Source organism: Mobula birostris, chromosome 30 (genome assembly GCF_030028105.1).
Source record: "Mobula birostris isolate sMobBir1 chromosome 30, sMobBir1.hap1, whole genome shotgun sequence".
Lineage (NCBI taxonomy): Eukaryota > Metazoa > Chordata > Chondrichthyes > Myliobatiformes > Myliobatidae > Mobula > Mobula birostris.
This window is the reverse complement of record NC_092399.1, coordinates 3,831,238-3,845,955: the sequence shown is the minus strand read 5'-3', so window position 1 is coordinate 3,845,955 and position 14,718 is coordinate 3,831,238. Positions and strand designations below refer to the sequence as shown.

The 14,718-nt window shown below is 43.6% G+C and overlaps 1 protein-coding gene across 1 annotated transcript in view; it reads right to left on the bottom strand.

Moving 5' to 3' along the window:
* LOC140190600 (exostosin-1-like) overlaps positions 1 to 14,488 on the bottom strand; it is a 343,177-nt gene extending 328,689 nt beyond the window's left edge. Inside the window, exon 1 of the mRNA XM_072247298.1 lies at positions 13,043 to 14,488. Within this exon, the coding sequence (XP_072103399.1) occupies positions 13,043 to 13,986 (944 nt within the window). The 5' untranslated portion in view covers positions 13,987 to 14,488. The remainder of the gene's footprint in view (positions 1 to 13,042) is intronic.
* Positions 14,489 to 14,718: the final 230 nt, after the last annotated feature.

Here is a 14,718-nt window from a genome sequence, read left to right as displayed (position 1 = left end):
CACGTTCCCATAAGGCATAACATCAAAACATTTCTCTTAGGTGACATTTTCCGAGAAATTGTAAATTAACAAACAACGAGCAAGGGAAATGTCTCCATTATTTTGCACGACTTCTACATGAAAACAATTGGAAATTTAACCCTCCAATGAGTGTTTATATATTTAATATCCTTCAAAAGATAACTGGCAGGTCAGCTTTTTTGAGCTATTCTCCTTAACCATGGAATACAATACTTAAACCTATAAGGGATGATGACTCCATTGACCAGTTTCAAAACTGATTTAACCTTGCATTTAAGTAGCATCTTTGTCTTTTATTTCTGTGTATATTTTTAGAGTTTATTTTCATGTTTGTACTTATATCCCTTCGTAAAACACATTGAATTACATCACCTGTGTGGAAAGTGCTCTAGAAATAAAGTTATCATTATTCTCAATCAAGTGGCTGCTAGATAGACATTATGAATATCAGAGTTTGAAGCGAGATGGGTCACATACAGAAGAAAGATGGTTCAATTGTGTCCATTGCAGATGTAATGGACTGAAGGACCTGTTTCTGTACTATACTTGTTCCATGTTCTCTCAACCTTCAGGCTCAGTCATTAACTTTTTCAATCTGTCAGCACGCAGGTCTCCCCTAGCTATCTGCTTTTTATCGTAAAAAGCATGTTGCACTATTGGGTTGGAGGAAGAGACGGACGGGCAGAATCACTCTAAGCTTCAGCATTGTTAAATCCAAGATTATTGGTTTTAACAACAGAATCAATAGTAAGAAATGTAAAGTTCAAAGTCAAATTTCTTTTCAGAGAGTACATACATGTCACCAAATACAACCCTGAGATTCTTTTTCTGCGGGCATACTTAGCAAATCTATAGAACAGTAACTGTAAGCAGGATCAATGGACAACAAACTGTGCAAATATAAATAAATAACGAGCATTAGATAATAAGATAGAGTTTTTAAAGTGAGACCATTGGTCGCAGGAACACCAGAAGTAGAACGAGTTTAGTTATCCCCTTTTGTTCAAGAGCCTGATGGTGGAGGGATAGTAACTGTTCTTGAACCTGGTGGTGCGAGTTCTGAGGCTCCCAGACCTTCTGCCTGAGCAGCGATAAGAGAGCTTGGCCTGGGTGGTGAGGATCTTTGCCGAAGGATCTTGAAACAGAGCATTTGGGTGACGCATCGAAAATTGGGGGACTGTTTCGTTGAGCACATCCACTCCATCCACCAAAAGCAATACTTCCTGGTGGCGAAGCATTTTAATTCCGATTCCCATTCTGGCATTTCAACCCATTCCCTCCTCTTCTGCCAAGGTGGAAGAGCAACACCTTAAATTCCATCTGGGTAGCCTCCATGCAGATAGCATGAATATCGATCTTACCTTCCAGTTAAAAAAAAATTCCCTCTCCCTTCCCTCTTCTACTTCCCCACTCTGTCCTTTTACCCCTCTTCACCTGCCTATCACTTTCCCCCAGATCCCTTCCTCCACCTATAGTCCACTCTCCTCTCCAATCAGATTCCTTCTTCTCCAACCCTTTACCTTTCCCCACCCATTTGGTTCCACCTATCACCTTCTAGCTCGCCCCTTTCCCTTCCCCCTTCATTTTCAGTCCTGAAGAAGGGTCTTGGCCCAAAATGTCAACTGTTTACTCAAAGCCCATAGATGCTGCCAGACCTCCAGAGTTCCTCCAGCATTTTGTGTGAACTTAAAATTATTCACCAGCTCTGTTTTGGACACTGCACCTCATTAGAGCAAGCACAGAAAAAAACAGATACGTGCATTTTTGTGTGTGTATTTTATTCAAAAATTCATCTGTCAATATTCAATAACCAATTAAAACACTTCTAAAGATTAATTAACTCTTGCAATTTCTGCTTTGTATCTATTTTAGCAAAAACCACAAGTAAATTGTGACCTGTATATATTGTACATTTGAATTAAGCACTGGTGTCTTGTGTTCATTTTAATTTGCCATTCATTTCTCTGGTTAGCCACATTTGATTCCCATAACTAGTGTTGTTTTGGGTTTCCAGCATCTGCAGAATCTGCTGTTGATGACTTGGGGGACTAATCAGTGCCAAAGTTGTTTTTTTTTAAAAAAAAAAAGCACACTAAATAGGAAGAGAAAGCCACACAGTACCTTAAAATACAAAAACACACACTCAACATTTCAGGAACAGCTTCTTCTCCTCCGCCATCAGATTTCTGAATGGACAGGGAGCCCATGAACACCACCTCTCTTTTCAACTTCTTCCCTCTCTTTTTCAACTTAAATTTTCTTCTACATATACTTACTGTGATTTAAAGTTTTTATTATTATGTATTGCAATGTATTGATGTCACAAAACAACAAATTTCACCACATATAGTATGCCAGTGACATTAAACCTGATTCTGAACCGGAACTGCTGTCAGTAGGATCGGGAGAGAATTTCAACATCAGATTCTATCCCTTGACTACGTTTCTGCCCACGAATCGATTGATTTCAGTCCTCAATGCATTCAGTAACTGAGCAGCAGAACCATTTAGGATGACGAATTCTAATGATTTGCAGCTCTCTGAATGATGAAAATTTCTCATCAATCTCAGCTTCGATAGCTAACTCTTCGCCTTAAAACTATAATCCCAGGGATACGCACAAGACCACATTTGCCCTTCAGTAACAGAAAGATTATTGTCTCATTGAATGTGTTCTTCGCAAGACCTGGAACAGAATTAAAAGATACAGCTTGCTTCCATATCAGTGCTGTCCAACATTTAACCACTAGTTATGGGAATCAAATGTGGCTAACCAGAGAAATGAATGGCAAATTAAAATGAACACAAGACACCAGTGCTTAATTCAAATGTACAATATATACAGGCCACAATTTACTTAAGTGGTTTTTGCTAAAATAGATACAAAGCAGAAATTACAAGAGTTGGCTTATCTTTAGAAGTGTTGTAATTGGTTATTGAATATTGGCAGATGAATTTTTGAATAAAATACACACACAAAAATGCATTTATCTATTTTTTCTGTGCTTGCTCTAATGAGGTGCAGTGTGCAAAACAGAGCTGGTGAATAATTTTAAGTTCATGTATGTATACATTATACAAGCTTGAAATTCATCTCCTTACAAACAGCCACAAAACAAAGAAATCCAAAAGAACCCGTCAAAGTAAAGAAGACCATGAAACACCCCAACGTGCAGAAAAAAGAAGAAAAATAAATCTTGTAAACAATAACCACAAGCAAATAGCATTCTGAACCGAAGTCCACAAAGAGTCTGAGACTCACGGCTCAACGTACAGCCAAGAAAACATCGCAGGGCAGCGAGCTGAACCGGCCCGTCCCTCACCTTGGGCGCCGACAGCTTGATCGAAATCGTTCAAGCATCGGGTTCTGTGGTTTCATCAACAATATATTGGTCAACAACATTCAAAACTGATGATTACCAGCAAATTAAAAAGTTATGGCTTCTTAATTTGACTTCAGGTAAACACCAATCTCATCCTATTTCCCTTCAAATAGTACATACAATCATAGCACTCACAGAAGAGTCCCCTGCAATACTTCACCATCAATGTGATGGTGGGGAGCTCTTTGTGGCAAAGTAGCCACAGATTTAAGACAACCATCAGTAAACCTTACAGAATGAGGAGCTTCTTTATTCAGAGTGCTCAGAACTACAGGGAGTCATTGTGCTGCAGATCACAGATTCTTTCAAAAGCAAAGTAAAAGAGTGTAACCGAGAAAAGGGAATAAGATGGCACAGAGAGTGTAGTTAAGTTGAATGGGCCATTTCAATGCTGCAGATTCCATGTAAATCCGGGAGACTCTTTTCATCCACCTGAATTGCTGAAGAGGTCCAATAATTACTTCAATGGTACAATAATCCCTCAGCACTACAACACAATGTCACTGTAGATTATATGCTCAGATCCTGGAATGGGGGCTTGAACCCATGACCTTCTGACCAGGAATCAAAAATTCCACCACTCAGCCTGGCAGAGAATAAAACATTTGACATTTCAATGGACCTTTAATCACAGTGCTCAAGCTCTGCTAAAGGGGTTCAATAACAAGATTAACCATCTTTCTTCTTTTAAAGATGAACATGAGGAGGGGGGGAGAGGGGGGGAGAGGGGGGGAGAGGGGGGGAGAGGGGGGGAGAGGGGGGGAGAGGGGGGGAGAGGGGGGGAGAGGGGGGGAGAGAGGGGGAGAGAGGGGGAGAGAGGGGGAGAGAGGGGGAGAGAGGGGGAGAGAGGGGGAGAGAGGGGGAGAGAGGGGGAGAGAGGAACACAATCTCCTTGGTTACAATTTGCAGTTAAAAACTGTGTCTGTTTTGGGCTATTTCGCAACAAAGAAGTTATTAGATCATTTAGGATTTTGTTTCCATCATACTGGTTTGAAAATATATTTACCATGGAATGAAATGGAAGAAGGATCTTGGCCTGAAACATGGACTATTTATTCATTTCTATAGATGCTGCCCGAACTGCTGAGTTCCTCCAGCATTTAGTGTGTATTGCTTTGGAATAGTTTTCTCTCCCCCCCCCCCCCCCCCCACCCACCAGACTACTCCAGAACTTGACATGGCCATTCCTGGCAAGAGAGCTGCACTTATACATCTCACAAGAGTTCAACATCAGATGCTCATCTACAAGGAGTGCTGCCACAGGAAAGCAGCATCCACCAACGAGGACCCCACTGTCCAGGCCGTGCTCTCCTCTCACTGCTGCCATTGGGAAGGAAGCACAGGAGCCTTAGGTGAAGAAGAATTTCTTAAGCCAGAGGGTGATGAATTTATGGAATTCATTGCCACAGATGGCTGTGGAAGCCAAGTCATTGGATATATTAAAAATAGGTTCTTGATTAGTAAAGATGTCAAAGGTTACGTGGAGAAGGCAGGAAAATGGGGTTGAGAGGGATAATAAATCGGCCATGATGGAATGGCAGAGCAGACTCAATGGCCTAATTCTGCTCCTGTGTCTTACAGTCTTATTTTTTTTCCCATGTTGCTGTATTTCTTAGTATTAATAACCATTTCGTCTCAACTCATTTCACTCAAAAATTTAACAGGTCAGTTCTTGTCCCAAGTCATCACCATGACCTTGACATGAATTCTGTGTCAGGGCTATGTGCAATGACAAAATTCCTCACCCACTTCTACTTTTAGACCTTGTTGTGGTATGCCTTTTGTTGGCCAATCAGAATCAGATTTAATATCACTGGCATATGCTATGGAATAATTTGTGGAATTTAAGGCAACAATAAAAATTTAAAGAACTATAAATTACATTAAGAGATATATATCATAAAACCACTATACAATAATAAATTTAATAAGTAGTGCAAAAAGAGCAAAAAAAAGGAAAATAAGTAAAATAAAGTGAGGTAGTGTTCATGGGTTCATTGTCTATTCAGAAATTGGATGGTGGAAGAGAAGCTGTTCATGCAACATTGAGTGTGTGTCTTCAGGCTCCTGTACGACCTCCTTGATGGCAGCAATGAGACGAGGGCATGTCCTCGGTGAAGGGGGTCCTCAATTATGGATGCCCCCTTTAAGCCGCATTGCCTTTTGAAGATGTCTTCGATGGCGGGGAGGCTAGTGCACATGATGGAGCTGATTGAGTTTACAACCTTCTGAAACTTTCTCCCCCAGCCTTGAGCTGTGGCTCCTCCATACCAGATGGAGATGCAACCAGCTAAAATGCTCTCTGCTCTCGCCGGCGCATCTGTAGAAATTTGCACGAGTCTTTGGTGACATACCAGGTCTCCTCAAACTCCAGATGAAATATAGCCTCTGTCATGCCTTCCCAAGACAACATGGAATTATTCCCAAACACAGAGATCCTGCGGATGCTGGAGGAACTCAGGTCAGGTAGCATCTACGGAAAAGAGTAAACAGTCGACGTTTTGGGCCGAGACCCCTCATCAGAACTGAATTACTCCCATCGTGTCCGACTGCAAGGTTGTCAAGACAAGCGAACTATCTGCCAACCACTTTGGTTCCCCGACACCCTGCCCTGACCCAAACACCACACCCTCACCAGTCCCAGATTCCCCAACCGTTGCAAGTATAGGGACGGAAAATTTATTTTTCTGCCCTCGATAAATATGCCACTTCTGCCAGAAAGTAGAGCACATTTTCTGCTACCAATAACTTTTCAAGTCTATATGCTGCCTAATTTACAACACTGAATTAAAGAAGTTTATCAAGCTCATTATAACCTTTTCCTTTGTCACTAAAGACAAAGCAATCTGTTAATGTTATAATCTTATCTTTATTACTATACAGTTGCAGATAAACACTAAGATCACAGACATACACTTTACCAATCCAACCCACACACTAACATTACATAATCTACATATAGTAAAACAGCAATTAAAAACTTAAATTTTAATAATTTCATGGAACTACTACAGTATCATAGTAACCAATAATGCAGGTTTGAGTAATGACACTCTAATGTCTCTGTAATTAACGACTGATTTATAATTATAGTCACAATGCAAACTGTAGGCCAACTGGTTTTGTTCTGAAATTCTTGAAGAACCAGGGGAAAGTTGGAGATGTGTTTGCAGTATCACAATAAAACACTTGTGTAATTGTTTAATCAGCTGCTACACGCGACAACATGACATGCCACTGTCTCAGTGGAAACCGACATTAGTAAGCAATGGCCAACAACATCGCATGTGCCCTTGAATGACTGATATGTAACCCTCAGGTCCAGCCAGCGGCGTTAGTCTAGGGAGGACGGTCTCTGGCCCCGCCAAACGTGTGAAATCTGAGGTGCAAAACCTCTTTTTGGTGTGGATGCTGCCTGACGTGTTCCCCCGTTACAAGTCAGTACCACGAAATAACAGACAGCACACCATATGCAATTAAACCATATAGCTTTATAATTCTGAATTTGACTAAAGGGTTAGTAAAGAAAACAAAAAGGGCCCATTTTAACGAAACAGTCTAATGTGCACATTGGAGCTCAGTTTCCCTTCCGTTGGTCCTCCACCGATTTCCTCCTGGGTTTCGTCAACTCCCAGACCCAATCCAAGTCCATTCCTTTCGGTTGTCAACGACCTCTCTTTTCTGGTATCTCTCCCCATCTTCCGCTGAACAAAAGGCCCAGATCACCTCGCTCTCAGGCACACAACAAGAAAAGCACTCCGTTCATTGGACGGCGCACATTCCAAAGTCCCCGTTATCTCTAGTCATAACACAAACACTACTGCTACAGAAAGACCATTACATTAGCTGTGCTTCCATAGAAAAACCATGACATTAACAGTGAAACCTTTCACAGGTTACACTCTCCCCCCCCCCCACCAAATTTAGTCATGTCCTCATGACATTGAGATAATTTCCCAACACAGGGTTAAAAGGCAGTGACATAGCTCCCCAAAGCGGTAGGAGCCACACTCTGTTCCCCTGGTGCTACATAGGCCAGCCTATCTGGTGGTCTCCTGATTCTTTGCAACCTCCATACCCCCTCATCAACTTTTTCATGTTCCGACACTACTGGAGATACTTCAGGTCTACTTGGCGAGGCCTCCCCAGTCTATCACTTGTGCCCTCCTGCAACTGGACCGCTCTGTCCTTTGGCTGGGTTGCTTCATCCTTGCAAGGTCCCGCTGAAACCCAGATTGTCCACAGGTAGCCCCCTACCCCACCGATTTTACATGACTCAGCATGAGGAGGGTTGGGAATCTCTTCCACAATCAATAGGGAGTTAACAAGCAGCAGGATATACCACATCCCATTTCCTCATTCTCCAAATCAGTATCCCATTCAAAGGCAGGGGCCAGTCTAATCTCTCCTGCTGTGGGTCCTTCAGTCACCCCACATCACTGCAGAGTCCTCTTACTAGGTGTAGGCTCTGTCAGGCTCTGGGTCAACCCGCACCTCTTCTCCCAGAGGCTGAAGGTGGTTCCGATGGAGAATCTTGACAGGCCCATTCCCATCCTCTCCTTTTGTGCTTCTCCTTTTCTTCTCAAAGGGAGGGTAACCATACAGAAGCTGAGTTAAAGGGTGACTCACTTTCGCGTAGCCCTTCACCAACCTCCGATAGTAACCACAGAACCCTAGGAACAAGTGCAAAGTGCTCTCAGTCTGGGGCCTTGGCCTTGTAGTCATCGTCTCTACCTTAGACGGATCTGTAGCTACTCCATTACATGAGACTATGTGCCCAACGTAGCTGACAGACATTTTGCAGAACTGGCACTTGTCCAGGGAAAGTTTTAACCCTTCAGCATTCAGGAGGCCCAGCACCTTCAGTAGCCTGCTTCATGTTCCTCCAAGGTGGACCCAAACACAATGAAGTCATCCAGATACACCAATACCTCAAGCAAGTTCATATCCCTCACCATTTTTTCCATGACACGCTGAAAGATTGAAGGGGCTCCCGATATGCCCTGGGGCATCTTGTCGAACTGGAAGAATACCAGTGGACATATAAATACCATCTTCTCTCTGTCAGCCTTTCTCAGGGCATCCCCTGGTTGAAGGTAACCTCCCTCTTCACAGTGCTCCTGACAATCATCGCCATCTTGTTCGCCCAGTCAACTGAGGGCTTCTGCAGTTCGGGCCTCAACAGTACTCCAGCAGGTAATCCCGACTCCTCCTTGTGGTCTTCCAGAGTGTCCACTAAGAGGGCCTCGCCCTCGGGCATTTAAAGAAATTTGGGGGTCCCCATCACTCTTGCTACTTCCCTGGAACATAACAGGATTGGTTTTGACTGGCAGTCCCTCATCTAAACTCGGTATCCAGCCCAATGCAGCCCCACACTTCCTCAAAAACAGCTCAAAACACCGGGTGAATGGACAATGTTCTCAGAAAGCTCTCTCCAGCTTTCTCCTTGCAGGCCCCCAAGAGCCTCGTCACAAGCCGAGTGTTAGTCCCCACCAGAATTGAAACGCCGCCCTTCTCAACGGGATCTGGACAAATCAGCATTAATGTATCGAGGACCTCAGACGCTCCCATATCGGCCTCTGAAAACTCCAGCTTCACTGACAAATAACCATCGTATCGATAATCACCAGCACTGAGACCCCAGACCTCTGCACTGAGTGGCATCAGTGGTAAATACGTCAGATACCGGTTGTAAACCAAATGGTACGGCAACGTGACCTGCAACCCTCTGTTGAGTATCCGATCAACAAATAACTAATCTTCAGCATAAATACCCTCTATCCATAGCAATACAGTGGAACTTGGCCTCACTAAACCTTCAGGAACAGGGTCTTTTGCTTTTGAGGGTTCCTTGGTGTATTGCTGGGAATGTGTTCCCCCGAGACACCAGACCGTTCCCTCACTGTGTCTCCTCTAAGTTTCCTGATGTCTCTCTCTGCTTAGGTACCTGGGGGCTCACTCTCCAAAGAATTTCCCGTCGTTCACACTCCCCCTTCTCCTGACGCACGTTCTGAAACCCCGTCATGAGCTCCATTGGGCTTCCTGTCGTGCCAATCGCATATTCCAGTGGTCACATGGGAGTGGCACCAGTGGCAAGGGGGTACCAGGACTTTACAGCTCTCACAACGTCAGCAGCCCGCCCCCTCAAACTCTCAACCAATCTCCATCTCTTTGCATCATCAGAGCACTCATCTAACAACTGAGAGGTCTGCTCCACTCAAGTCTCATACCCCTCTTCCCCCTCGGGGGTGTACATTATTCCAGAGAATATTCTTAGCTTCCAATGACTAGCACCCTCTGCCTGAGCACTGGGCCATTTATTCATCAGAGAGACAAGGGCCGATACCAACTCAGAACTCTCACTCTTCTCTGGGGGACGGGGACTAATTAGACATTCCAAATCCAACCACTCCTTCCCCTCACTCCTCAGAAACGAGAGGACCCTGTCTTTGAAGTCTCTGCCCCTAGCTGCAAATGACAATTATGTTCAATGGAATACTGCCTACCTCAGCGCTGGACTTTACAGGGTAAAATGTGTCAGTCAATGTGGAACTAATTCATCGCCCCTTGACACCACCCTGCCATACAGTTTGCCAAGGCAGATTTATATCTCAACTACAGCTGGTCATCGTTGGTCCAAATTAATTAAATTAACTAAAATCTATTGAGCTTCATTTTGAAAAATTCAATGCACAATTTGACCATTTTGAAGAAGGGTATTTAATTTTGAAAATTTTGTAGCATCCTCAAATTTGACAGCATTTTGAAGGGTATTTCTAAGAGACTTCAACTCCATTTACTATGAGGGGTGAGGGGGGCTTCATGACAGTTCCCTAAGGTGCTCCCTAAGAGAAATGTTTGCTTCATAACCTATGAAATCCTTTGTCCATTTTTAGATACCTTAGTGAATCATCCCTTACTCAGTCAGATCCAAGATAGTGCACATTTGGCCTGTCTAGCCAAATCTTTTTAGTCCCAGTGTCAGTCTAATGAATAATTTGGATGGCTCCGTGATTCATTCCAGAACAGTAGTGAAGAACTGACTAATTGCCACCCCAATGCTAGTCAATGCTCCGTAGATTGTTCCAAATGTCCAGACAGGGATTTAGATTCTACAGAAAGAAAATAATACAGCAATGCCTCTCATTTAGCTTAAAGCTGATCTGCTGTGCGTGACACAAATAACTACTCACCACCTGGGCTCATGGCTATAACGTAACCACTCCAGTTAGACACCAGATGGCCAAAGGACCCCTGCAACCAAAACCTACTGTGAGCTTGCACAGAAGAGAGGAGTAAAGAAAATTGGATGGAAATGAAACGCCACAAATTAAGATCGTTCTATGATTGGAGGACCTCATACACAGAAAAATCAGCACCAAGACTACAGTTACACCCAAAACTCATTAACAGCTGCTGAATTTTGATTTCAATTTTTTTTTCTTGGAAATGCATTGGATGTGTTGGTCGCTTACGCAAATGACACTTCACTGTATATTTTGATGTACATGTGATAAATAGATCTGATCTGAAGCGTGCATAGATTAACTGCACTCTGAATCAGATTTAATATCACTGGTATACATCTTGACATATATAGTTTTGCGGCAGCAGTACAAGCAATACATATATGTATAAATTACAATAAGAAATTATTTAATATATTGAATAAGTGGTGCAAAGAGAGAGAGCATGTCCTGTGAGATAGTGGTCCTTAATGATGGACGCCACCTTGCTAGGGCATTGCCTTCTGAGGATTCCCTCAGCTGGTGCCCATGATGCAGCTGGCTGAGTTTGCAAACCCTCTTCAGCATTTTCTGATACACGAGATATGCTTAATAATTCTGTTGATCTGTGACTGTAGAGGTGCAGAAGATCATTTCCAATAGATAGTTTTTCTAGATATTTGTAGTATAATCTCAATGCCATTCAGTATGGAATCCGTGTTCAAGTGAGTGGTGTTTGATCGTCACAATACATTCAGAGACAATTAGTACTGGTGAAATTAACCTAACCACAAGTTAGATAGTAAAAGATAAGGCACCTAAGTGCTGGTATTGGTTGTCTTTGAAGTATTGACCAAATGCTTCTAGTCCACAACTCCCTACAATTTACTAACTTCAGAATCTCACATACAGCCCAGTCAATATGCAAAACAATTTTAAACCCAGCACTTGCCTAAAAACAGCAGGGTTAACCAACTGCTTGCAATGCAGCCATGTTGATTATTTTACTTTATTGTCGCCAAACAATTGATACTAGAGCGTACAATCATCACAGCGATATTTGATTCTGCGCTTCGTGCTCCCTGGAGTACAAATCGATAGTAAATTTAGTAAAAATTTAAATTATAAATCATAAATAGAAAATTAGTAAACTCCACCCCTTTCAATATGAACAGGTTACAATTTTTGAAATCTTCCAAGCCAAATTCTTATTTTTGATACTTGCGACTGCAGTGTTGGTGTAAGACAAGGCAGCACGTTCCTCAATAGTTCCAACTAATTGGAAGCATTATATAAAAACAAGGCCATTTTAAAAGTCAAGGGTGTGATTCAACCACACCCATCAAAAATCCCCTATTACTCTTAATGTCCACAATTTCTCTCACTATTCAAATCAGATATTCCCATCAGTTTTCCTCTGCCAAAATGAAACCAAAATGGTACGTTAATCACCCATTTCCAATCCTAGTTCTCAACCCTTAATTCAGATCTCTTCTCCTTTGTCTCCAGCCAGTGATTTGAATTGCTTAGATGCCTGAGTTATATACAACATATGTCAAGAGGGAGAGTTACTGGGAAGTTTCAATGCACTGCTCTGCATGCAGAGTGGAATAGGGCAGGAGCTGACAACGTGCTCAGATACGCACTCCAACTGGCTTCATCATCACTGGAGAAGTTGCTCCAGTACCAGACAGATAATCCCTGGGGGCAATGACAAAGAGATAAAGAAACAATTGACTCTAATCCCTAATCAAGTCTTGTAATTATATTACTACCAGCAAATTTAAAATCATCACAGTACCAGATTAGGCAGACATATTGATCCTACAGTAAGTGCATCTGCCTCACAGTTCCTGTGACTTGGCTTTGATTCTGACCACTGGTGGTTGCATCTTCTCCTAATACAATGTTACTCCTGGTAAAGGTGACTGGTGGAAGACTCAGAGAGATATTGGTGGGTACATGAGAGAATAGGTTCTAGGCAAATAAATGGGTTGTAACATTGCTCATTGCCCAGACTCACTCTTTGGGCAAAATAGTCTCTTTATGTCAAAAGATAAAATAGGATTTTCAAATGTTACAAGTGTTGTAGCAAACCCTAAGCTTTGATGGAAACTTCACATTAAAGCATCAGAAGTCAACAAGACACATGAAAATAACACAAGGAAAAGGTTGAACTTCTGCAACCCTTTTAGCTTCTTAATGAACATCTAGGTGATTATTACAACAAAGACGCAATGGGTGTTCAGCAAAATTAACAGTCAATCTATCAGGAGTGGCATCTCATAATCAGCAATTCATTTTAATGCATCAAAGAATAAAAAACAAAAGTTTTTTTTAAAATCTGGAAATAATGCTTGAAAGACCAGGAGTACTTCAATGAGTTAGACTATGCAATGGCCATCCACTTACTTGTCATACTCTTGGTTGTCCCGGTCACAGCGATCATCTTTGTGCTTCACCCAATCTTTCCCATGCTTGCAAGTGGTCAGTGAAATAATATCCTTTCCATTGTGGATATGGTGTAAGGCATTTCTGGTATCTGATCCAATTCCAGTCAAGTACCTTTTCCCTTTGAAGACCAACAGGTACTTCCTCCTAGGTGGGACATTGTTGTAGCGAAGCCAGCCTTTCTCTCCACCCTTCTGGGGATGCTCTCTTGAAAACAAGGGGATGGAGACATCGAAATGGGGCCTGTAACTCTCCATGTAAAAGCTTGCTTTGGCCACCATGGCCTGGCCAATATCAAAACCTAAGTCCTCTGTGTAGTCTGGCCAAGTTCCCGAGTAGAGGTTAAATATCAAGTGATTCCTACCGTTATTCCACAAAGGAGAACTCTGGATTTTGGCATCGACATTGTGAATATATTGCAAGGAAAGCTGATCCCGATCTAAAGTATCTATACCCATGACAAATAAGCAGGCTTGCTGTGGCTCCGGTGTGTAATACCTGGATTCTTGAATGGAGGAAAGAATTTTTTGGTAACTTTCAGAAACTTTATCCGTTTTGGACTGGGGGTAGATGTATACCCTGAAGCCTCGTTTCTCGCACAGAGACAGGTCAAAACAGGTCTCCATCCGACACCTGCTGTCCTTGTAGACGTTTGCCCTAGTCTGCCTCTTGATCTTTGGAGATTCCCGCAACCCGACATCCACCTGGTCTCCTCCAGGATGCTCCACAAAACTTTTGAGCGTCGCCTCATCGTCCCAAACCGGCCACCTCCTCGCCGTCACCAGCTCCTCTTTCTGCCTGCGTGCCAGAATCTTCAGCTGCCGGATCTGCGCTCCCCCGAAGTAAAATAGCAAGAACCAACAGGCGCAGAACGCGGTCAGAATGTATTTCTTCCTGGCCTGCATGTGTCCGGGACCATTCGCTCTCCTCGGGATGCTGAGAAGGTTGCAGGAGCTGGCACCAGGACTTGGTGGTGGGAACCCGACCTCAAACGCTTCCAGACCCCGGCGCTGTCAGAAGAGGCATCCCCCCGATTCCCAAGCAAGGGCAGATGTTCAGCAGCGTTAGCCCAGCCTGGCATTGGGCAGCCGAGGATATCTGGTGTAACTGCCCGCTTGTGGCTGCTGCTAGAGCTGGAGGCGGAGGAGGGGTGGGGGTGCTTATTAGGGGAGAAAGATGCTGCTGCAGACTCCGGCTGGGGGTTGCCGAATGTCGGTACTCTGTGGCTGCACAATCAAACTGCGAGGAGCGGTTCCTCCCTGAAGCTGGGGCCGGGATAAAGTGCTGTTGAGCCGGGATAGGGTACGGGAGGGACTCCCTACCGGGACGTGTCCATATCGCTGATACTCAGGTGTAACCGTGTCCAAACATTCCATTTCCGAACCTTGGCTCCACCAACATTCCAACCAAGACACGCCTCTGTCCCTGTGCGTCTAGTCCATTGGCCAGCCCGCTCGACTTTCCTCGCCTTCGCATTGGGCGACCTATTCCCCCGTTCCTCCTATGTCGGCGACTGATTGGTCAGGTCCGCTGTCTATTGGTCACTGATGCCCCGCCTCCTGTTGAGGAGGATTGGTTGAATCGGAAACGGAGCCCGTCTTCTTACTCTATGTCGGGACGTGTTGAGCGTCAGGTGT